The sequence below is a fragment of the Dunckerocampus dactyliophorus genome, chromosome 12, assembly GCF_027744805.1.
Source record: "Dunckerocampus dactyliophorus isolate RoL2022-P2 chromosome 12, RoL_Ddac_1.1, whole genome shotgun sequence".
In the NCBI taxonomy this organism is placed as follows: Eukaryota; Metazoa; Chordata; class Actinopteri; order Syngnathiformes; family Syngnathidae; genus Dunckerocampus; species Dunckerocampus dactyliophorus.
Window position 1 is genome coordinate 23,929,786 of NC_072830.1, and position 23,210 is coordinate 23,952,995.

A 23,210-nucleotide genomic window follows, 5' to 3' on the forward strand; every position below is an offset into this window, starting at 1 on the left:
GCCAGTGTCTTTGTCCTCACTTCACATGACTGTTTTACACAAAATAATGTCCGATTTGATTGATTTGATCCCAGTCTGCTTATTTACGGGCCAGTCTCCTGGAAGGGGTGCCAAAAGCGCGACGTCGCAAGTTGTTCATTTCATTTCAAACCGATTTGCATATTCAAATAAAGCATCGCTTGTTCTGCTTTGGTTTCTGAAGAAAAACGTCTTCCTTTGCGTTGCTACATTTCATAGCAACAGGACTGTTTACTGAACTCTTAATTGTAACGTTTACATAAAAAATGACATCCATCCGTCCATTTTCTTCCGCTTATCCGGGTCCGGGTCACGGGGGCAGCATTCTCAGTAGGGAAAGTCAATGGAAAAAATGATTAGACCACCTGTGTTTCTTCAGTTTATTGATCCATTTTAACGCATGGTACAACTAAAGGTACATTTGTTGGACAAATGTAACGATGATAACAAATATAGCTCATAAGGGTTTCATTTAAGAGCTGATATCGAGCAACTTCTTGAGAGTAACCAACATTTTTTAAGTTCTTACATGACTAGCTATAGCATTGCACTGTCAAAAAATGTAACTCTTCTGAGCTATTTTTGTTGTCATTGTTATATTTGTCCAAACAAAGGTACCTTTAGTTGTATCGGGCACTGAAGAAATAGGGGTGGTCCAATAAGTTTTTCCATGATTGTAGATTTGAGCATCGAGAGGTTGTTTGGATATCTATATGTTATGTTTTTTAATGATAGTATTCATTTTTATTATAACTAGGGGGTTCACCATTCTCTTCTCAAACCGTTTTAAAACTATTCTTATTTAATACTAAAGCATTGCTTTATAGAGAATTTCTTTTGTGTTTGAAAGTTTGTGAATGATTACTTTGCCTTATTAGTTTGTGTTTATATAAAAGTCGTAGTAACATATTGACAGTCAGTCAGCGTTGCAAAAGGTAACACATGAAGTACACACAATTACAGCACTTAATCTGTAAGTAGATTTCTTCTAAATTCCCAGACTGACTTTGTGATAGCCGTTCTCCCCGTGCGTGCGCGGGTTTTCTCGGGGTACTCCGGTCTCCTCCCACATTCCAAAAACATGCATGTTAGGTTAATTGGCGACTCTAAATTGTCCGTAGGTATGAATGTGAGTGTGAATGATTGTTTGTCTATATGTGCCCTATATACCCATGTACCCCCGTGACCCTAGTGAGGATAAGTGGCATGGAAAATGGATGGATGGATGGATGGTGTCCACCAACAATACCGCGTTAATTGATTTTGTCCATTTACGTATGTAATAATGTACAGTTCATAAGCAGATTAGACATGATAAACTATCCCACAGTCACACATATTAGCAACACATACTGTAAGTCAAAAATTCACAAAGCAACCAAACTAAAAGTCTTCACATCCAAAGAAAACAATGCATGAAGCACAGCTGCAGAGACTCTCTCTCTGGGTAACAGAGGAGCGAACAGCACGGTGGTCAACAACACGGCAGTCGAGGTCTCGTCTTTTAGCACAAATTTACGTTTCAAATGTCACACTGAGCTTACATATACGACATGACATGTTCTAATGACTGAGAAAAAGATCTATTTATTTTACAAGTTGCTCTTTTTTCCTCTGCAAAGCGCCTCGATGTTGAAATATTTTTTCAGAGCTGGCAACGCAAAGGATGGCATACTGGAAGGCCAGTAAGGATAGTCATGATGAGCGCTCGGTGCTAATTGCAGAGGAGGATACGTTTGTCGGATGCATTTTAAGGACCCTTGGATTTTTTTCGAATCGGGACAGCCTTCGCGCACCGTGCTGATGTCATGCACCCTGCAAATGCACACTTGTAGGATGTACAGTACACCCTGGAATGGGTCGCAGCTACAGTACCGTTATTACTAAAGCCAGAAACCTAGTTAGGCCTTTATTTTCACACACGTTGTCGTCAATACGCCTGACTCACACTTCCGCTAGTAACTTCGAGCATTAGTAACCACCTGTGATTGCCAGTGCCTATAGAAAAACATAACAAGCGTCAGACAACTCAAACCTCTACACTACGACGTCATCTGGAGCAGTTCAGAATCAACATTCACCTAATAACGTGACAAAAGCGTACCACTTTTAAATAAAAGACATCAATACAAGACTGCACGGTGTGTAATTCATTTTTTCTAAATAAACTCATTTCAAAAGCACAATCCAGTTTCAGCATGCTTAACCACATCATTGCAACAAAACGTACCGAACAAAACGTACCGAACAAAACGTACCGAACAAAACGTAACATCATAGCTTTCTCGTAAACTATATCATCAAATTATACTATTATACAGTATTCACTGCCACAAAAACATTCATTGTCGACATCTTTTGCTGTTCAGAGCCGTGGGTGCAGATTGGAGGTTGCAAGTGGGATATGATGTACCGATAGTGCTACGTATGGTTATGCTATCTTTGTTCATTTGATTAAAAATGTGCTTCTGTGTGCTTTTATGAACAATGACTCATATGACTTGTTTGCCATGTGAGCACTTGAACATTAAATGTTGCACGAGACCTAATTTGTGGGACGACACCAGCGCTTGAACATCATGAACTTCATGGGTTTTATTGAAAGTAACGTGTGGTGACTGCAGTTAACAGTGGGGCCAGTGTGTTGGTAGCGCTGGACAATCCCTGCTTATATGAATGTAAAGAGGCATTCTGTTTGTCATATGATATTAGAAAGGAGCTGTAAGCCATATCTAATCACATGACGCCTGTACTTACTTTATGTAGGCCAAAGCCACGGTCACGCAACGGAATTCCTCAGAGGAATTGTGACGACAGCGTTTCAGCCAAAACCTGCTTGCTACCTTCAGAGGCGCCACCGACACGCAGCATTAATGTTGTTGCTTCATGTTTCCTGAAATCATTCTGTTGCCTAATTCAGCTCAAAATAACACATTTATTCACACTTTTAAATGAAAATTGTGCCTTTCCGGCACACAAATACATGCTTATTTCTCACATCATCACTCCCTGTTGTGTGGATGGCATGTAACCATAGCAACTGAGAAAAGTGTACGATTTTTAAAATATTATCCATTGCGCACTGTGCCAGTTGTGGAAAAATCACGGAAACTGCCGAAGTGAGTCTTCCTCCAGCAAGGTCTGAATGACGATGATGTGAAGATATGGACACACCCCAGATGACCAATGAGCACACTGAGTGGTTCATGATGTAATAGTTAAGTAGGGTTCGAGTAGATCCCCACTATTTGCGGGGGTTGTGTTCCATCAGACACTCATAAAAATGTCTATTTTTGAGACTAGTAAATCCTGGATTATGTTTCTGCATCCAGGCGCCGCCGCTAGCTACGCCGGCTCACTCCTCCCCCTCCAAACCCTCCTGCTATCTTAGTGTTGACGTTCTCCACCAATTTCCGATCAACATTCGCAATAAAAGTGACTCGGGTAAGTAGTAAGTAATCCCAAGTTGCAAACGGCAAAGAGAAAGACTTTTGTGTTTTTGGGTGTCTGGAACGGGTTCAATGGATTAACATTATTTCTTATGCAACAAATCTTTTTTGACAAAAATTTCTTGACAGACCCATTGGAATGGATTAATAACAAAGTCAGTTTTGGGAAACCTTACCTTTTTTTTCAACCTCTGCCACTTCACCACTTACCTTTGTACCTTTTCAAGCTATTCATTGGACTTGAACGGCTTGAATTTCAATAAATAACTGGAAAAAAGAAGTGGAGCGTTCTAAAACTTTAGAGAGGGAGTGTACTTTCACACAGCCAATGGAATTATAATGGTATGGTGTTGTTGTTAAACCTGTGGAGCTACATAGGTTGTGCTGAATGAATATAGGTTTTTTTGTTGTTGTTTTTTGAATTGTCACCTCTGGTGCTTGGAAAACATACACAAAAACCAACACATTTGATTCTATGGACAAAAAATGGCCACCAGTGGAAATGATTGAAAGCATTAGGCCGTAAGGGAACCTTATAATAATTAGAAAGGAAATTATTTGCAATTGTGCTGGAATGAAAGCAGAGGCCATTATAGATAGAATAAATTAGGCGGAAATCAGACACTTATTGCAGAGACAAGAAATAGAAAGTACAAGCCTAAGCTTGATGAAGCAAAGACAAATATAAGGAATGTACACTGAGAAAATTCGTTCATTCAGTTGCTACAGCTTATCCCGTTCAGGGTAATGTCTAAAGACAGCTTTCCCTCTGTCTGTCTGGCGCCCCTAGTCTCCTGGTTCTTCATCACTACTACTGACAAAGAAAAACAAGTTTGTGTGCAGCGTGTGTGCGCGACAGAGAGAAAAAAGAGCGAGAGAGAGCGCTCGCGCGAGAAAGAAAGAGACCGTGAGACCTGAGCTTCTGTAACCACAGGAGAGTGGCTGCGACAAACAAAGGGCGCGAGCGGACACTTCCTGACCGCACGTGATTCGCTGCCGTGAAGTGGACCGGGCCCCTCTCAGGATGTCCCTTTTTTTATTTTACGGCTGAATCTCCCCTGAGAGTTTTATATGTGGAGCGGCTTGAAATGAACTCAGGGGACAGAGCTTCGTCTCACAGCGTTGGCAATAACAACCAGCGTCGCCTCTTCTCCTCCTCTCCAATCCTCATGAGAAGTTTGAGCGGTGCTGGTTGACAGGAGTCTTACCTGTGGTCCACATCGTGGAATCCAGACCCACGAAGCCATTCTTTCTCACGCGGGTACGTAACTCGTCCATCCGGATTTTCTAACAACATAACAATGTGTTTTATGGTGTAATGTTATAATAAGATTTGTTGAGTGCCTACTGTGGTGCTTTTTGATGAAGACCTTGAACGCGTCATTGGGCATCATGTGGGTTCATTCATTTTAGTGCAATTCAGATTTGTTTCACTTTTGACAGGTATTCTGACTCAATAACTATTAACCAGCTGTTGTCTTAAGTGTTATTATTTGAAAACATATTGAATTACGAGGATGACATGGTGTTTATTCATTTTTAATGTTTGGCATAGCCACAGAACATGTAGATGACAGTTGGCCTTCTCTTCTAAGTGATGCCCTTTAAAAGAAGGTCACATATTCAGCAGGGAGTACAGTCATTTCCCCCCAGGAGTACAATCAGCACCCATCTGCAAAAACAAAATACTTGTTACAGTTTGGTACTTGTTACAATATAAATATTATACTAATACTGTAGGTGTAGATTTAGAAATACTGCTGCAAAGGTCTAGCATTGGATCTAGTGGTTTGTGTGCATTATAACACCTGCATTTACTACAAATGATACGACTGTGATTTTGGCAAGTGCCTGATATTTTTTTTTTTTTCAGGGCAGAAATAATAAAGTCTTTGTGTCTACTCCACTGGCACAGAATTCTACAATCAGTGCAGAAATACTGATGCTGTATTAAAAAATAACTGTGATTACAGTCCAATATGTCCCCCAAATCACTCTCCATTCCAAGAGTACAGTCCAGTTAATGAACTCCTTCAAACTTCCAAGTAGATCAAACTCCAGCAATTACTCGCCTCTCCAAAATGTTGAAACAGAGTCATTGAATTATGCAAACGTCTTTAATGTAACATCAATGGCAGTCTTGTTGACCTTATGTTGTGTCTCTAATCCGTTAGCTGGAGTAGTATCAGTAATTCTGCCCCATGAAGATTCCCATTGACCGCTTCACATGTCTCTTGACAGTGCACTGAGTGGGTGCAGGAGGGGCAGGTCATGGATAATACATCAAGACAAATGTTTAAAGGGAAGGATTTGCAATTGGATTGATTCCTCTGTCCTGTAACAAAAGGTAGGGGTCCTCAGCAGGTGGATTGCAGCCCAGGTCTGGACACAGCTACCTAAATATACAGATCCAGACCTATTGTTATTTATTTTGACATACGCTCGTAATGTGGTCAGTGCAGCATTTTACAGAATTTTAAAAGCCTTGTTTATACATGGACTAAATTTACCTGCAGCAGCAGGTGCATCAAAAATAAAGATTCTACTCTCAGGACACCATTAACATCACTGATCCCATAGTTCTGAAACGGACAAATAAATAGAAATATACGGTACATGCATAGATGACTACTTACAACAGCAGATAGCAAAACTGAGCGATGGCTAGAAAAATGTGAAACAGAAATAGTCTTCCTACTATTGCAATCATTTCACATTCATTACACCAAGTAATGCGGAGGAACAAGACTCAATCGGGGGTCTTCAAGCATTGTGAGAGCCACTTTGACCAAAAGAAACCCAAGAACCGGAAGCCATTTGTGTTTTATATGAAAGGTTTTAATACATTTTAGGGCTGTTTACTTGGGAACATTCTCAATTAAAAAACTAAATAAGTGTAATTTTACCAATCTAATACTTGTAATATTTTGGATGCCAAATACACAAACCTGAATAAATTATTGGCATGTTTTTGCTATATCACTTACATCTCATTGCCAGGTGGTTTGTATTTTGAAATGATTGTAAATGACAAGTCAATGGGAATGACTGTGAAGCCCGTCAAAGTACACATATTCTTTGACCCCATGGCTGAGCCAGATCTGTGTGCTTCCTTTCCCACTCTGTTTGTACTGAGACTAAGAAGTGGGTCACATGCTTTAATTATCAATTTACAGGCTTGCATGCATCAGTGGCAAGAAATTGCATTTCGTGGTAGACTACAAAAAAGGAGACACGGTGACCTTTCAGGAGGATGGAGGTGGGAGCCGAGTGCGGCGGTGTGCAGAAGAACAGAAAAACATGTGCCTCTTCCTGCTCCAGTCTCAAGGCAAGTGCTGCAGAAAAAAAGTTGAAGTCGTTAATAGTGCAGTGGTTGACTCTCCTGTCGGGATTCCCAGTCAGTGACCCATTCATAATATTTCTGCGACTGACTGGCGACTAGTCTAATGTGTAGTGTGCCTTTCAATCTTAATCCACGTCACCAGGATTAATGATACTAATGAATGGATAAATGGAAAAAGTAAGCAAATTTAAGACCGCATTCTGTTTTTAGGACCTTGCCATTTGATACCTGATACCAGTGGCCAAAAAAAAATCTCGATTGATTAGGGGTGTAATGGTACGGAATAATCACAGTTTGATACATACCTAGGTTTTAAGGTCACAGTTCTATTAAGATGCTAAATATAAAACTGCTTAGCTTTTGTGTAAACAGCTTTAATGATTTTGAAATTAAACATAAAAATTGCGAACTGTTAAAGTATTCTCACAGCAAGCTCCAATTTTGCGTTATGGGCGCCACACATAGGAGGCGACATCGCCTCTACTCCATTTCTCGTGTCGCCGTCCAGCCAAAATTCGTGCGTGTGAAAGTTTGTGTTCTTGCGTGTCATCGTGCACACGCTGGCTTGCCACGCGATTCCAGAAAGTTTTAAAATGTTTCAACTTTTCATCACTGTCGCCCAGACAAGGACCAATCAGCAAGACTTTCATTGATCGACAAGTGATCAGGCAGGATGCTAATCAGTACGCTATACTTGCCGTGTCAGATTTCTTGGAGCTATTTGACATTTCTAAAAAAGAATATAGAGATATAAAGAAAAAGTAAACATATAGGGCAAGTTTACATTCATTTTACACTGACATTTATCTAAGTTTATGTTCAATACTAAGAAGATCCGGTTCTAGCAAGAGTACTTGATCAACACCGGCCGCTTTTCCTCCTCTGAACTACTTTGATACCCTCAAATTTCTTCCACAACCAACAGCCAATCAAAACCGTGGGAGACTTGTACAATTTGCTCTGGATGTGAACACGTCGCTCATGGGTGTCGCTGGTCACAGACGCTCGTCGGCTCCCATGTGCATGGTCGTTTGTCGCGTCAAATGTGTTGCGCCAATTAATCTTAAAATAAACCCACAATAACACAATGAATGATCCACAAAGTTTATTCTCCGAGTAGGGCTGTCCCGATAGAACTTTTTCACTTCTGATACAATACTGATATTACATCCTTGCGATCGTCCCATACCGATATAGATATCAGCACACATTAAACATACTTTTATGTAACTGTTTCTCTGTTTACCCATCTAAATTATCTGTATCCGTATCTGTACTTGGAGTGGGCGAGGCATAAACTGGAAATGGGTGGGGCTTAAGTTGCTACATTAAGTCTGAAATTGACATGGATTGATCAGAAGTTGTTATATTTATTGTTTATTATTCAGCTGTGCTTATCCCAGCTGACTTCGGGCGAGAGGCAGGGTACACCCTGGACTAGTCGCCAGTCAATCGCATGGCACATATAGACAAACAACCATTCACTCTCACATTCACACCTATGGACAATTTAGAGTCGCCAATTAACCTAACATGCAGGTTTTTGTAATGTGGGAGGAAACGAGAGTACCCAGAGAAAACCCACGCACGCACAAGGGAGAACATGCAAACTCCACACAGAGATGCCCAATGGAGATTCAAACCCAGATGTTCCCGATCTCTCAACTTCAAACCATTGTCGTCCCTGTTAATCAGTGGTCTTTTCAAAAGTACTCGGGCTATTGTTACCACATCCTTTTGACTCATGATGATGGCCTGCGGTAACCTGACACACCAGATGGTTGCTTTTCAACAAAGTGCTTGTTTCATGAATCCATAAAGCGAAGAACTGTTGCAAACTTTATGCAATTACTGATAATTGAACAAGAACAAAGAAAAAGTCCCAAATAAATTGGCATAGTTATTTCTGTCACACCTAGACCAAGCAGATTAACAGACCTGTCTGAACCAATGAGACTAAAAGATAACAGATAAATACAATTAGAGAATAACCCTTTCATCATTCTACGAGTGCGACTCTTGGCAAGATAATTTCACGTGGTTACATATTGCTATTTTCGTCCATCCATCTGCCTCACAAGGTCAGGTCCATTCCTTCTTAAAGAAAGAGCTGGAAAATAAGACAGACCACAGTGTGAATGTCATGTTGTTTTTATTAGACCACCTCAGACTTTCCTTTTGCCTTTCTCCTACGTCAAACAACCTTTAAAAAAAGTGAACTGAAAGCCGTCTTTCAACTGCTTAAACGTTTTAAATTAGATCAAACCCTCTTGTTGATTCCCTCCGCCAAGATGAAAGTGACATGAGACAATGGTGTTCAAACAGCTTATCATAATACAGACTTGAGTCTCACGACAGACTGTATTTCTTCTCAGAATTGTTGAGTTCCATGGGTGGGACATGGCACCGTCGCCTGCAACTCTAATCCTGTTCTTTTGTTGTACACTTTTTCTTTTTTTGTACCAGTAAGGCTAGAGATTGGGTGACGCCATCCCTAAACAAAAGTCAAATGATTATACGTTGTGAACAATGACTTGAGGACTCTTGGACACTTGTGAAAACGACTGTGTTAATCTGAGTGAAACTATACATTTTAGATACCGTAAGCACGTTAGAACGATTTTCTCACAGCTTACTGTACACACCTGGAGAAAGCCGCTATAATTGCGTCTAAGATAAGCTGTGCATGTTCCAGCGTTGATCTCAACAAGCTATGAAACAAAGTGTTCAAGATGTACAAACTGTGCAGATCTGTAATAAGGTCCTAATTACTAGTCACGATGTTGCCACAGTTGCCAGCTACTTTGTTTGTAATTTAGACATCTACAGCAAATAGAGCAAGACTTATATAGGTTTAGTTGGGTACCAGGTACCATTGCTGTCTTTTTCTTAGTAATAATAATAATCAAAATCAATTTAGTAATTTCATCTAGCATACAAATGATAAATGATAAATGATAAACTGTCAAAGGTGAAATTGTGTACAGGGTATGCATTATGTCCATTATGTGTGTGGAACAAGGTGTACACATGCTGTTGGAGAACATTATTCATTCTGGAACAAACAGTCTCTTTGTGGGCCATAAAATAAAGAAAATAAAAACCTCACTCACTTTGTTTATCCTGTATGCGAAAGCCGAGGGGATCATTGTCACCCTTTTTTGTGTGTGTGCACATAAAATAACTGAGGAACTATTTTATGCAGAATTCTGTTGACTAATTAAGGTTGTTACAGTCTAGGGGTGATTAAAAGCGGCTCAATGGCAACATTTGTGCCAAATCTCAAAATGCACCGAGTAATTGTGAATGTCACTATTCCAACTGGAAACTTAGCTTACTCGTTTGCATTTGGCGCGCCAAGCACTAAAGTGCTAAAAGGTATTTCTATTTTTCGTTCAAATAAATAATCCTTGTTATGCAAGATTGACAGAAAACATCTGGGGTGGAGGTGGGGGGTGCAGATTAACTCACAAAACCTATTATTGGTATATTTTGCTGCTTGAACAACACCACTAATATTACAATAGCTGACATAAATTGTGCAATTATGAGATTATCAGATTATCAGTATAGTAGAAGAAAACTGGAATGAATGAATTAATTTTACATTATTTCCTATCGGAAAATTGTTTCAAAATTGGAAGTCGACAAAACAGATTGTGTTTGTGTTTGACTGGAGCTTCCACTGTAGTTTAAAGCAGCCTTTGTCAACGTTGGCCAGATCATTGTGGAACAAAATGAATTTACAAAATGTCTGTATGTGTTTTGTGTTAACATTGAGAGTCAACTGACATCAACGGCGACATAACTTCCAGTTCCGGTTACCATTTTGTTCGCTAGCTAATAGGACGCTAACAAGGAAGGACGTTTTCTATTTAAAAATATATATTACAAATACGGATGGACTCACGCAATGTATTAATAACACGACAAGACGCGCACCATCTTGTACGCTAACCAGAGAATGCAAACACTTCACCCGCGACACTAATGAGGACAAGTAGTGTAGAAAATAAATGTATTCGGTTACACGCGTACATTTTCAAGTATCATTCATTATATCAAATGAGCTCGTGGAGTTGAATAATGTGAATTATATTCAGACACACAACGGAAAACTCAAAACAAAGATGAAAATACATGCATTCTCCTGGCAGCTTTATATGACGCGACATTCCATTTTCCATTCCATTCCATTCCATTCCATTCCATTTTCCTCCGCTTATCCGGGTCCGGGTCGCGGGGGCAGCAGTCTCAGTAGGGAAGCCCAGACTTCCCGGTCCCCGACCACCTCCTCCAGCTCCACCGGGAGGACACCGAGGCGTTCCCAGGCCAGCTGTGAGACATAATCCCTCCAGCGTGTCCTAGGTCTTCCCCGGGGCCTTCTCCCGGCTGGGCATGCCCGAAACACCTCACCAGGGAGGCGTCCGGGAGGCATCCGGACTAGATGCCCGAGCCACCTCAGCTGGCTCCTCTCGATGTGAAGGAGCAGCGGCTCTACTCTGAGCTCCTCTCGGATAACCGAGCTCCTCACCCTGTCTCTTAGGGTGAGTCCCGCTACCCTACGAAGAAAACTCATTTCAGCTGCTTGTATCCGCGATCTCGTTCTTTCGGTCATGACCCAAAGCTCATGACCATAGGTGAGGGTGGGAACATAGATCGATCGGTAAATTGAGAGCTTTGCCTTCCGGCTCAACTCTCTCTTCACCACGACGGTCCGGTACAGCGACCGCATTACTGCAGACGCTGCGCCGATCCGCCTATCGACCTCACGCTCCAACCTTCCCTCACTCGTGAACAAGACCCCGAGATACTTGAACTCCTCCACCTGGGGCAGGACCTCATTCCCAACCCGGAGGGAGCAATCCACCCTTTTCCGACTGAGAACCATGGCCTCGGATTTGGAGGTGCTGAGTCTCATCCCAGAAGCTTCACACTCAGATGCAAACCGTCCCAGTAAACGCTGCAGGTCACAGCTCGATGAGGCCATCAGGACGACATCGTCTGCAAATAGCAGAGATGAGATCCTAGTGCCCCCGAACTGGACTCCCTCGACACCTTGGCTGCGCCTAGAAATTCTGTCCATGAAAATTATGAACAGAATCGGTGACAAAGGGCAGCCTTGGCGGAGGCCAACGTTCACCGGAAACAGGCTTGACTTACTACTGGCAATGCGAACCAGGCTCCTGCTCCGGTTGTACAAGGACTGAATGGCACGTAGTAGCGCGCCACCAATCCCATACTCCCGGAGCACCCCCCACAGGACACCGCGAGGGACACGGTCGAATGCCTTTTCCAGGTCCACAAAGCACATGTAGACCGGTTGGGCAAACTCCCAAGTACCCTCCAGGACCCTTGCAAGGGTGTAGAGCTGGTCCAGTGTTCCGCGACCAGGACGAAAACCACATTGCACCTCCTGTAGCCGAGGTTCGATTAACGGTCGTACCCTTCTCTCCAGCACCCTGGAATAGACTTTCCCAGGGAGGCTGAGGAGTGTGATCCCCCTATAGTTGGAACACACCCTCCGGTCACCCTTCTTGAAAAGGGGGACCACCACCCCAGTCTGCCAATCCAGAGGTACTGTTCCCGACTTCCACGCAATGTTGAAGAGACGTGTCAGCCAAGACAGTCCCGCAACATCCAAAGCCTTGAGGAATTCAGGGCGAAACTCGTCCACCCCCGGAGCTTTGCCACTGGGGAGCATTTTGACTACCCCAGATACCTCAGCCACGGTGATGGAACTGTCCGCGTTCGTATCCTCAGTCTCTGCTTCCTCTAGGGAAGGTATGTCAGTGGGATTGAGAAGGGCCTCAAAGTATTCCTTCCACCGCCCAACTATATCCTCAGTCGAGGTCAGCAGGCTCCCGTCCCCACTGTAAACAGTGTGGACCGGGCACTGCTTCCCCTTTCTGAGGCGCCGGACGGTTTGCCAGAACCTCTTCGAGGCCGACCGAAAGTCGTGTTCCATGGCCTCACCGAACTCCTCCCACACCCGAGTTTTTGCCTCGATCACCGCCGAAGCCGCGTGCCGCTTGGCCTGCCGGTACCCGTCAGCTGCTTCAGGAGTCCCACAAGCCATCCATGCTCGATAGGACTCCTTCTTCAGCTTGACGGCAGCCCTGACCTCTGGTGTCCACCATCGGGTTCGGGGCTTGCCGCCACGACTGGCACCGACCACCTTGCGGCCGCAGCTCCGATCGGCTGCCTCAGCAATGGAGGCACGGAATAGAGCCCATTCGGACTCGATATCCTCGTCCTCCCCCGGGATGCAGGAGAAGCTCTGCCGGAGGTGAGAGCTGAAGACTCGACGAACAGGAGACTCTGCCAAACGTTCCTAGCACACCCTCACTACACGTTTGGGACTCCCGGGTCTGTCCGGCATCCTCCCCCGCCATCTAATCCAACTCATCACCAGGTGGTGATCAGTTGACAGCTCAGCCCCTCTCTTTACCCGTGTGTCCAAAACATGCGGACGCAGGTCTGATGATACGACTACAAAGTCGATCATAGACCTGCGGCCTAGGGTGTCCTGGTGCCATGTGCACTTATGGACATCCTTATGCTGGAACATGGTGTTTGTGATGGACAAACTGTGGTTCGCACAGAAGTCCAACAACATCACACCGCACGGGTTCAGATCGGGGAGGCCGTTCCTCCCAATCACGCCCCTCCAGGTCACACTGTCATTGCCCACATGGGCGTTGAAGTCTCCCAGCAAAACGACAGAGTCACCAGTTGGGGTGCTCTCCAGCACCCCTCTGATGGACTCCAGGAAGGCTGGGTACTCTGAACTGCCGTTTGGCGCGTACGCACAAACGACAGTCAGGACCCTTTCCCCAACCCGAAGGCGTAGGGAAATGACCCTCTCGTTTACCGGGGATGACTCCAACACAGAGGCACCGAGCCGGGGGGCTATTAATAAGCCCACACCAGCTCGCCGCCTCTCCCCTGCAGCAACTCCAGAGTAGAACAAGGTCCAACCCCTCTCGAGGAGTTTGGATCCAGAACCCAAACTGTGGGTCGAGGTGAGTCCGACTATATCTAGTCGGAATGTCTCAACCTCTCTCACAAGTTCGGGCTCCTTCCCCGCCAGAGAAGTGACGTTCCATGTCCCAAGAACCAGATTTGGCCGCCGAAGACCAGGTCGCCTAGGTGCCCGCCCTCGACCGCCACCCAAAACGCAATGCACCGGACCCTTATGCTTGCCCCCGCAGGTGGTGGGTCTACGGGGGGGAGATCCCGTGTGGCTTCTTCGGGCTGAGCCCGGCCGGGTCCCACGGGTGAAAGCCCGACCACCAGACGCTCGCCTGCGAGCCCCTCCCCCAGGCCTGGCTCCAGGGTGAGGCCCCGGTATCCCACTTCCGGGCGAGGTGCGGTCTCTCCTCGTGTGTTTATTCATAGGGGTCTTCTGACGCGACATATAGTTGAAAAAAGTCCACAAGGTTGCTTCATGGGGGGTTGCGAAAACCAACAAATGTTACCTTGGTGGAGGCTACTCAAAAACTTTGAGAACCTCTGCTTTTATGGTACACGGACCTTGAAAGACACCTGTGTAGTAGATTCCACCATTTGTGTAATGGAACGCAGAGCAAATTGCTATTTTATCACATCCCTGCCTCTTTTGTTTTGGCATAACAACTGTGACCAAGGCCACAGAACAGAACTTGCTTTAAAATCTCCAGAGTAAATGCCGGATGTACCGGATAACATGTTATCTTACATATTTTTTTATTCCAATCTTGTTAAACATAAAAAAACAACACAGTAACTAAGATAAGGAATTTACTGATTACTACTACGTAAAGACATTTGAATGGATTAACAGTAACTACTGTATATAAATATATGTAAAAAAAAAACAACAAAATTATTATATGAGTTCACATTGCTTGATAAGACATTCACAGTGTGCTCAGTCTTCACTTCCTTGCTTTCATCTTAACCATGTGGTCACCTGTATTCTCCCATTTGCACATCTGGTGCATTTTAATGCAGGCCTTTTCGGAAGATCTAATTTGTCCTTATCCTTTTCTCATCTCATTGTCTCCTCACAGATGTTCCTGGTGGCTTTGTCCTTTGCCTATTTTGCAAAGGCTTTGTCGGGGAGCTACATGAAGAGCACAATAACTCAGCTGGAGCGGCGCTTTGACATCCCCAGTTACCTAGTGGGCATCATTGACGGGAGCTTTGAGATGGGTGAGCAGGTCCGCTTGTCATTGCTATTTTGATATTGTTTACAGCCTGCGTGTCACAAGCACGTCACACACTCACCCCGTGATTTCAGTAGGTGAAAAAATTGAATGGGTCGCAGAGTTATTCAAGGATTCATCACTCAGGCAAAGACAGACAGTGATCTTTGGATCTGTAGAGAGCTACATACTTAGTGAAGTTTGTGATTCTTTTGATGCTCTTGCACAGCTTGCATTACTTTACTTCATGTGTATGACATTGTCTTATGAAGCCTTCATACATTCCTATGATGCCATTCCTATCCTATATTCACATTCCCTTATATTTGCATGGGACCTTGGTATTCGTTTGCTCTGATGTATGAAAGTTGTTAGTCCTCCATATTTATATAACCTTTCACCCCAGCAATGCCATTTGTCAGCATTCACTCGCCATGTCAAGAAACTGCAATTTTGCAACTGTGCGTTACAGTTAAAGTTACAGTTAAAACGCTTTTTGTTTTTGATGTTGCAAGTTTCTTAATGTCTGAAAATGTCTTAATAGCTGAATGCATACTTGAACATTTAATCCTAACTATGGGGGGACGTTTCTGTAGAAATGATATGTGAATGCTGAAGAGCTGACACTGAATTGAAATACTGTAATAGTCAGCGTGTTTAGGAGGCAGAACAACCTGGTTGTTCAAGAAGACAAAAATATGGCTTACAAAATTGCCTACACTGACTAAAATTTTACTTCAAAATAAAAAAATAGTCAGAAAATCAGTTGTACTGTACTGTTTATTTACAGACAGAGGTGGATTAAAAACAGTGTTGGTGAACATTGCTTCAAAACCAGTTACCTAAATACCAATTGCATTTTAGTAAGTGAAACAAAGTGAACAAATGACACTGAACAAGAGGAACAAAAGAAGAAACCAAGTTAAAACAATAATTGACACTGTAAGATGTGTTTGAGAAAACAAGGGATGGCGGGGAGCCATTTGGGCAGGAAACAGATGGACCAAAGCAAGACTGATGAGGACTGAAACACAGAAACCTGAAGAGAAAAAGGAACAAACATGAAGTGAAGCCCAGATGCTCCAGGAACAAAGCTGTTTGTTGACATTCATATTCCTACCCCGCTGGTCCTATACAACGTTGAAGCTGGAGGTTGATGCTTTAGAGAGCTCACGGAGGATAACAGGGGTTGACCAGAGGGGCTGATACTGTAACAAAGCCTGGATTATGCTCTTCTCATTGTTTGCTCGCAATGAAGGAAGCTAACAAGCTAAATGCATAGAACCATAATCCAGGTTTAAGCCCTAAATATGCCTCACACACTTATGAAACATATTTTAAATGATAAAATGTATACTGTAGGTACTCACCACTAATGAATGATAATGAAAGATTGATCGAAAAGATGGAGTCGCATTCTAGCCTTTAGCTTGGTCATCAGGCTAGTGCTACAAACACGCCATCTCCTAAAGCGTCTAGCGGTGGTGCGGAAGGTCGTCCTGGCTAGCTGTTAGAGAAGGTGTTTTCCAAGCCGCATCTACATAATCCAGACTGCTTGCCTGTTGTAATTCCAGTAATGACTTACGGTCATACTTGTACATTAACTTGTGTTCACCTCCCTGGAAGTTTTGAGATTGTAAGAAAGTTGACTGACACGCTGCCATCATGCATCTATCTATCCATCTATCCATCTATTATGCTGTTCATTTGATGCTTTATAGTTATAAACTGTTACTGACTGAGCTGTGAATGACATGTGTTTTCTGAGAAAAAAATAAAACTATAACTTTTAAAAAAATTAAAAGAATTTTGCGGGGACGCGTGAATATACGGGGATCCGCTGTATATGTACTGTATATGTAGTCCATCTTCTTCTGTCAAAGCTGCTCACAGGTGGCCAAGGCAACCAGTCTCTTTGGGCCGTTACCAGGACGACACAGTGACAAGGAAGGGCAATGTTAATGCAAAGAGAAAGGAGAGGTCCAATTGTAAAGAGGAGAACATGGTGGAGGGAACATAATGGAAAGAACATGGCAAACAGGACGAAAGAGTGGTTTCATAGAGAATGTGATCCTTATGAAGATCAGACCGACTTGATTCGTTTGGCTCTGTTGTTACTGTATATTTCATAGACTGCTGATCTAAATTTTATTAGCAGTTAAGAAACGGCAAGAATGTAAATTTTGCACTGTTGGATCTTATGGAGGCTCTAAGTCAGGGGTGGGCAAACTGCGGCGGTCGGGCCACATCAGGCCTTCCAAGCATGTTAATCCGGCCCAAAGGGCATTTCCAAATTCCTTTTTTCAAACCTTTAACATGGAAAGTGCAGCCGGCAACATGACTTGCAGTGCTAATGTGGCATGCTTGAGTCACCAAAATAGTCAGATGCAATCTGTAGCTTGTACAAAAAAGCCATACAAACAACACAACACGTCAACACACAAAGTAACCTACCTACTACACCATGTGAGCATGCAAATAAATATCTACGCATAATACCCATGCCAAGAAATACACCCATATATTCCCACCGCATGGCATGCTTGGTAGCTTGTGGTACTGTCTCCTAACATTTTGCTGTGTTTGTCGCATTTTTGCTAGGTTGCAAAATGTGTTGATGAAGTCGTCAGAGAAGTAAACAAGGAGGAGTTAGCATAGTAGTGATATCCAATAGTCGTTTGCAATATATTGCTTACCCCAAAACGTTTTTGTCCCACTGCCATTTCTTCTTTTTGCATTTTTAGGCTCTACTTAGAACCTCCTTAATATCCAAGAGTGCAAAATGTAGATTCTTGCGATTTTTCAACTGGCCTTAAAATTTTGTTCAGGCATGTATGTGCTGCATGACACTAATCTTCACCACCTTTCCTGCTATCACCTTGACAATGAAGCAGTTGGTTGGCTAGACATGCAGATTTACTTCAAATTACTTGACATTATGCAAAGCTGGATAACTCTAACACACACGCACACAGAAATACACCAGGATCTCCAATGGGGCTTAGCCTTATTACTTCTCATTCTTATTGGGTACTATATCATAATATCTGCAATGTATTCATGTAATGAAGTATGTTTATCTCATTATTTCATGCAGATGCTTTTGCTTTCCTGCTGTACATCTACAGCTTATTTTGCAGCAGTAAGCTAGCAAAGGTAGCTGCTCCATTTTTTTTAACACACCCGTCTGTGTTTTCCGTAAAGTCCCTAATATTTTGCACACTTTATATATTCTGCCAGGTAACCTGTTAGTTATAGCTTTCGTCAGTTACTTTGGTGCCAAGCTCCATCGGCCAAAGATCATTGCAGTGGGTTGCGTACTGATGTCTGTTGGCACCTTCATCATCGCATTGCCTCACTTCATCACTGGACGGTGAGTAAAGAGCTCAGGAAACTGTGATCACCACTTTATTTACACTTCACTGGGGGGCAGCTCAGCTCAGTTATAATAAACGTGATTGGCCTTTAGAGCAGCATGTGAGTGTGATTAACAGCTTTTCTTATCCACTTGACACCAATTTGTAACAAGTTATTTGTGACATTGTAGTTATTTGTGCGTATAAAAGAGCCCTTTTGTCACTGTCACTTTTAAATATGTGAGGTGTTAACACAAATTTTATATTGTTGTTAAGATTGTTTTGGGATTAACTTAATACACACATGTAGAGTCGTCCGTCTCCATTTTTTGGTTTGAATTTGGCCACTTAACTGTGACGGTTTTAAATAAATATCTTAATGAATAAATCTTGCTGTTTTGTGATTGAATATGGCCTCTTATTATATGCATATTGAAGCACATTTCACATATTTTTTGCCTAAATTAAGCATTTTCAAGCATAAAAATTTGCTAAATTACCTAAAATACAAATCTAAGGCATTCAGAAGACGCATCAAAGACACTTTGAATGATATATAGTATTCTACACTGCTCACTAGGTGTCAGTAATGTTACTATAACATTCGGTGAGACTTGTTTGGATTTGACTGGAACAACAGGCTTTTATTGCTGGTTTGCATTATCTCACAAGTGGCGCAATAATTCTGAATAAAAATCCCAAATTACTGCCGCGGCCGTACTTCCTGTTCGCACATTTATAGCAACATACACAAGTTTTATTTATAAATCGCTTATTTTCTCTGTTATCTCTACTCTACTGGGTAATACGAGTGTAAAGATGACTATAGGGGTGTTAGTTCATGTCTAGAGAGCTCTAATAATGGTAAAAAACACATTTAGAAAGTTGTAAACTGATTTTTATGCTCTAACTACAAAAAAAATACAATTCAATTTATAAATAAAGAATTCTACTGATCACGGTTGGGTCTGGAACCAATTAACGAGGGATTACTGTATACATGAATGTGAATGGCAGTGCATTCAAGGACAAAGGGATGACAAAGGGATGAAGACACACATCACTGCAATAGATCATTTTAAAAGTGTGGTGACTTCAGGGGAAACGTATCTTTAGAAAAATTAAGAAAAAGAGGATTTTAGATTTTCCCAGCTAATTTCTGTTCCAGAGAAAATAGAGCTAGAGAGGTGATAAAAGCAGGGGAGCCACCGTTTTATGTTCTCTGAAATGGGTGAAGGGCACTACATAAAATACGGTAAATAATTGAATATAGTTTTTCCTCACTAGTTGAATTTTATGCTTTCTTTACAGTTATGAATTTGAATCATCTGCACGGTGGGATGTGAATGCAACCCTTAACCTCTCACCTTGTCCATCGGGCTCAACTGACGTCAGCCAATATAGTAAATTGTCTGAAGTACCAGCGACAGGTGTGTGTGTGAATCTGTTCAGATACAGTCACATTCAGACACTGTAATATAATCCTCTCCTTCAGGTTGTGAAGGCGATTCCAACCTTTCCATGTGGATTTATGTGCTCCTTGGAAATGTCCTACGAGGGATTGGAGAGACTCCTGTTCAGCCTCTTGGGATCTCCTACATAGATGACTTTGCTAGTGAGGAGAATGCTGCATTGTATGTGGGTAAGGAAACACTCTCTATGTCAGGACAACTATTTCAGTCTCTTATTTCCATCCATCCATCCAGTTCCAACTCCATGAGAGTTTCCATTTGTCCCACGTAAGACTCATTCCAAAGACGTACCTTGTCACGTTTATGTTATCTCGCAGTTGGAATTGGGCTTCGATATGCTGAAACCACAGGCGTGGGCTGTGTTGCCAAAAGTTGGGCAAAATAACCTTCAGGGCATAGATAGCGTTGACGTTATCTCCCTCATTAGCATCGAGCGATGTGTGCCCTCATAGAGTTCTGCATCATGAAGCGTGTGGATATAGTGTGTATTTCACCTGGCTTTGCAGCTATCGAAATAATGTGTAAGCACATAACACTTTTTAAGGACATTTTTGACCTGTTGACGTGACTATCATAACCTTTAGGGGTGTAACGATTGGTTTTAATAACGATTAGATTCGTATCACGATTCATGGTTGCCGATACAATTCAAGGATGATATTGGTTCATTTAATATACGATACAATCCGAAACGATTCAGTAATTTTAACCCCATAGCTCTGCCACTGATTATGGATGTGGATGGCATTTGCATGTGCACATCTTTTTTCACAGTATCTGTCTTTTTAGTGAATGCTTGTGTGTTCTAGGCTGTGTGCAGACCATTTCTGTGGTGGGGCCTGTCTTTGGCTACCTGCTAGGCTCCTTATGTGCAAAGATTTATGTGGACATTGGATTTGTAAAACTGGGTAAGTCAATATAGCTATTATGTAATGATATATACAGTAGGCACCACACAATGCCATCTATCATTATATACTGCAAAGCAGACTCAGAAGGAACACTGTTTTGGAAACAAATATTTATTAATTTTGTCTTTGTGCCGTTCTTGTGCCCTTGTAACAAGAAAGCAAGCAAAATATGAAATCCATTGCAGAGTTTCCAAGAGCAAAAATGAAGAAGGCCTTCACAAAACATGACTTGATGTTATCAGTTAAAACAGCGAGTGCAGCAGGTGTAGTTGAAGGGCAGTGGGAACAGGTGTTCAGGATTAGCATCACTTGGCTTCACAGATCATGATCCACAGAAGCTTTCAATCAAATAGAGTGCTGGAAAGGCAGATGTGTTCTGACAAGTTCACCTTATATGACATTTACAAATTGGTTGTGAAAATAACAATATGCATTTTACTTTTTTAAAATACAGTATTTTAGCAGCACACACCTGTAGTTTGCCATATTTATTGAAACTGCATTACGGTATGGGTTGTTGATGTCCCATGGCCCCCACTAGTCCCATTAGCTAACATTGGACTGCTATGAATAATGACAGTTATCCACCTGTCCAATTTGAACCTGCAGAATAATGACAAGACAGATAACTTGAAGTTGCTGGTCATATGGACTTCTATTTCCTTGATCACAGTTGCTAAACAGCCAGAAGACACAGGGGGTATACGGCAAAAGTGGCTCAACAAACTCAGGCTTTGTGCTCAAGATGCAACTCGACAAAACCGTCCACAACATCCGCAATCAGACTTAATTGGTCCCATGACGGTGGTTATCAACTTACTTTGTCAAGTCCGGTTTTCGGCTTTGTGCTAAGTGCGCGTTCACATGGAAGGGGGCGTTTGACGTCATATTATTCTACTTCTGCTGAAATGTGAAGTGATGCCAGCCAGTGTATTTTACAAAAAATAAGTACGTAATTATTATGGGGCATTATGAGGAGTTCTCAAAAGATTATGACTGCTAAAAGCAACGCTGTCGCCGCCAACAGAGCGAGAAAGGAAAATTCCCTCGTCTGAAAATCTATCTCGCTTATAGATGGATAATATCATCTGGGAATGCTGGGAATGCTGTTTTTTTTCTTTTTTTTTCCTCTATGTCCCGTCGGGAACCCTGTAGGTTCTCAATAAATGGTGACGCCATCTACGAATTAGTTAAACAGTGAAACAGTGGCACATGCGTAGCTGATTTTAAGCTGAAAGTCCCGACCAGGTTATGAGTTTAGCCTGAGTTACCATGGTGATAGAGCTGCTTTAAAAGAGAGCTACGTTCCCTGAACACTGCAAGTCCGGCTTTCAACTTAACACAGCTCGCTAACCCACTGAACTTGCTTTGCCGTGTACCCCCCTCGTTTGGGCACATTAAAAGCCTGTGGGAAGCAAGTGTAAACTAATCTGAATATAAACAACACACTACCGCTTCTCTTGTTAATATCACAACATGAACATCATGTGGACTACAATTCATTTACACTGTATCTCATAAATTGTAATCTTTATGGGTAGTAGGGAGAAGAACTTAGCTGATGCTTTGGCATGGAGGCTGACCAAGACCACCTCTTGTTGTAATTGATCTGGCTAACTTTGTACAATTAAGGATATTAAGTTCCATTTAGTTTGTGAATGTCATCCTATTCAATTTTATATTGACCCTCTCTCTTTATTCCCAACACAGAAAGCATCACCATCACGCCAGCAGATTCCCGCTGGGTTGGAGCCTGGTGGTTGGGCTACCTCATAGCAGGGATCATCACCCTGCTTTCTGCTGTTCCATTCTGGTTTCTACCACGCTCATTGCACATTTCAGGCAGCAAGCACACCCCCGAGAAGCCGGAGCAGACAAGTTTTATAAAAGACTCTGTCCCCATGAAGCATAAGTATCCTGCAGAGGAGCACATGAGCTTCATAGAGATGGCAAAAGGTAAGCCAGGATAAAGATGTACTGTATATGAGATTGCACATTGTAAACAACAGCTGAATACATACGACAAGTTTTATTAGCCATGTTGAAACAGTGTATCTATTTTTTATATCCTATCAAACAGATGTGTATGTTTAAAACTTGACTTAAATAGAATCATTTTTATAACTGAATTTCTATGGTTTTTTTTTTAAACATTTCTAACTGCAATTCAGAGTATAAATGATCAAGGTCCACAGACGTGAACCATCATAAATACATGAGTGAAGAAGAAGAGTGGAAAAATAAGGGGTTGCATTACAGAAATGGCTGACAGACAGTGACAAACAAATTGCAATCTCTTCAAACTGAAAAGAACAGGAGTAATTTGGGCAGAGGGCCTACATCACTTTTGGCATGCTCTGGTTATGTGTTGCTTAACAATCCCTCTAATTCACCATGTCTGGGCTAAGGAACTGGGAGGAGACGTGGGAAAATGCAACCCCTTTACATCTTGCAGAGTTAATCAGGTGGACC

At 42.4% G+C, this 23,210-nt stretch overlaps 1 protein-coding gene across 5 annotated transcripts in view; it reads left to right on the top strand.

The window, feature by feature from the left end:
- Window positions 1-4,381: 4,381 nt before the first annotated feature.
- Window positions 4,382-23,210, top strand: part of slco1c1 (solute carrier organic anion transporter family, member 1C1) — a 29,159-nt gene continuing 10,330 nt past the window's right edge. For 2 of the 5 annotated variants that reach the window (XR_008573142.1, XM_054794164.1), the window contains exons 1-8: window positions 4,384-4,728; window positions 6,644-6,795; window positions 14,865-15,006; window positions 18,240-18,372; window positions 19,667-19,785; window positions 19,851-19,997; window positions 20,637-20,735; window positions 22,449-22,694. Coding sequence is in view for 4 of the 5 variants with exons in the window: in XM_054794164.1 (XP_054650139.1) it covers window positions 6,721-6,795; window positions 14,865-15,006; window positions 18,240-18,372; window positions 19,667-19,785; window positions 19,851-19,997; window positions 20,637-20,735; window positions 22,449-22,694 (961 nt within the window). In the remaining variant the exon portion in view is untranslated. Of the gene's footprint in view, window positions 4,729-6,643; window positions 6,796-14,864; window positions 15,015-18,096; window positions 18,156-18,239; window positions 18,373-19,666; window positions 19,786-19,850; window positions 19,998-20,636; window positions 20,736-22,448; window positions 22,695-23,210 lie in introns of those variants that run through there. The other 3 variants (XM_054794165.1, XM_054794166.1, XM_054794167.1) reach the window with 3 other exon arrangements.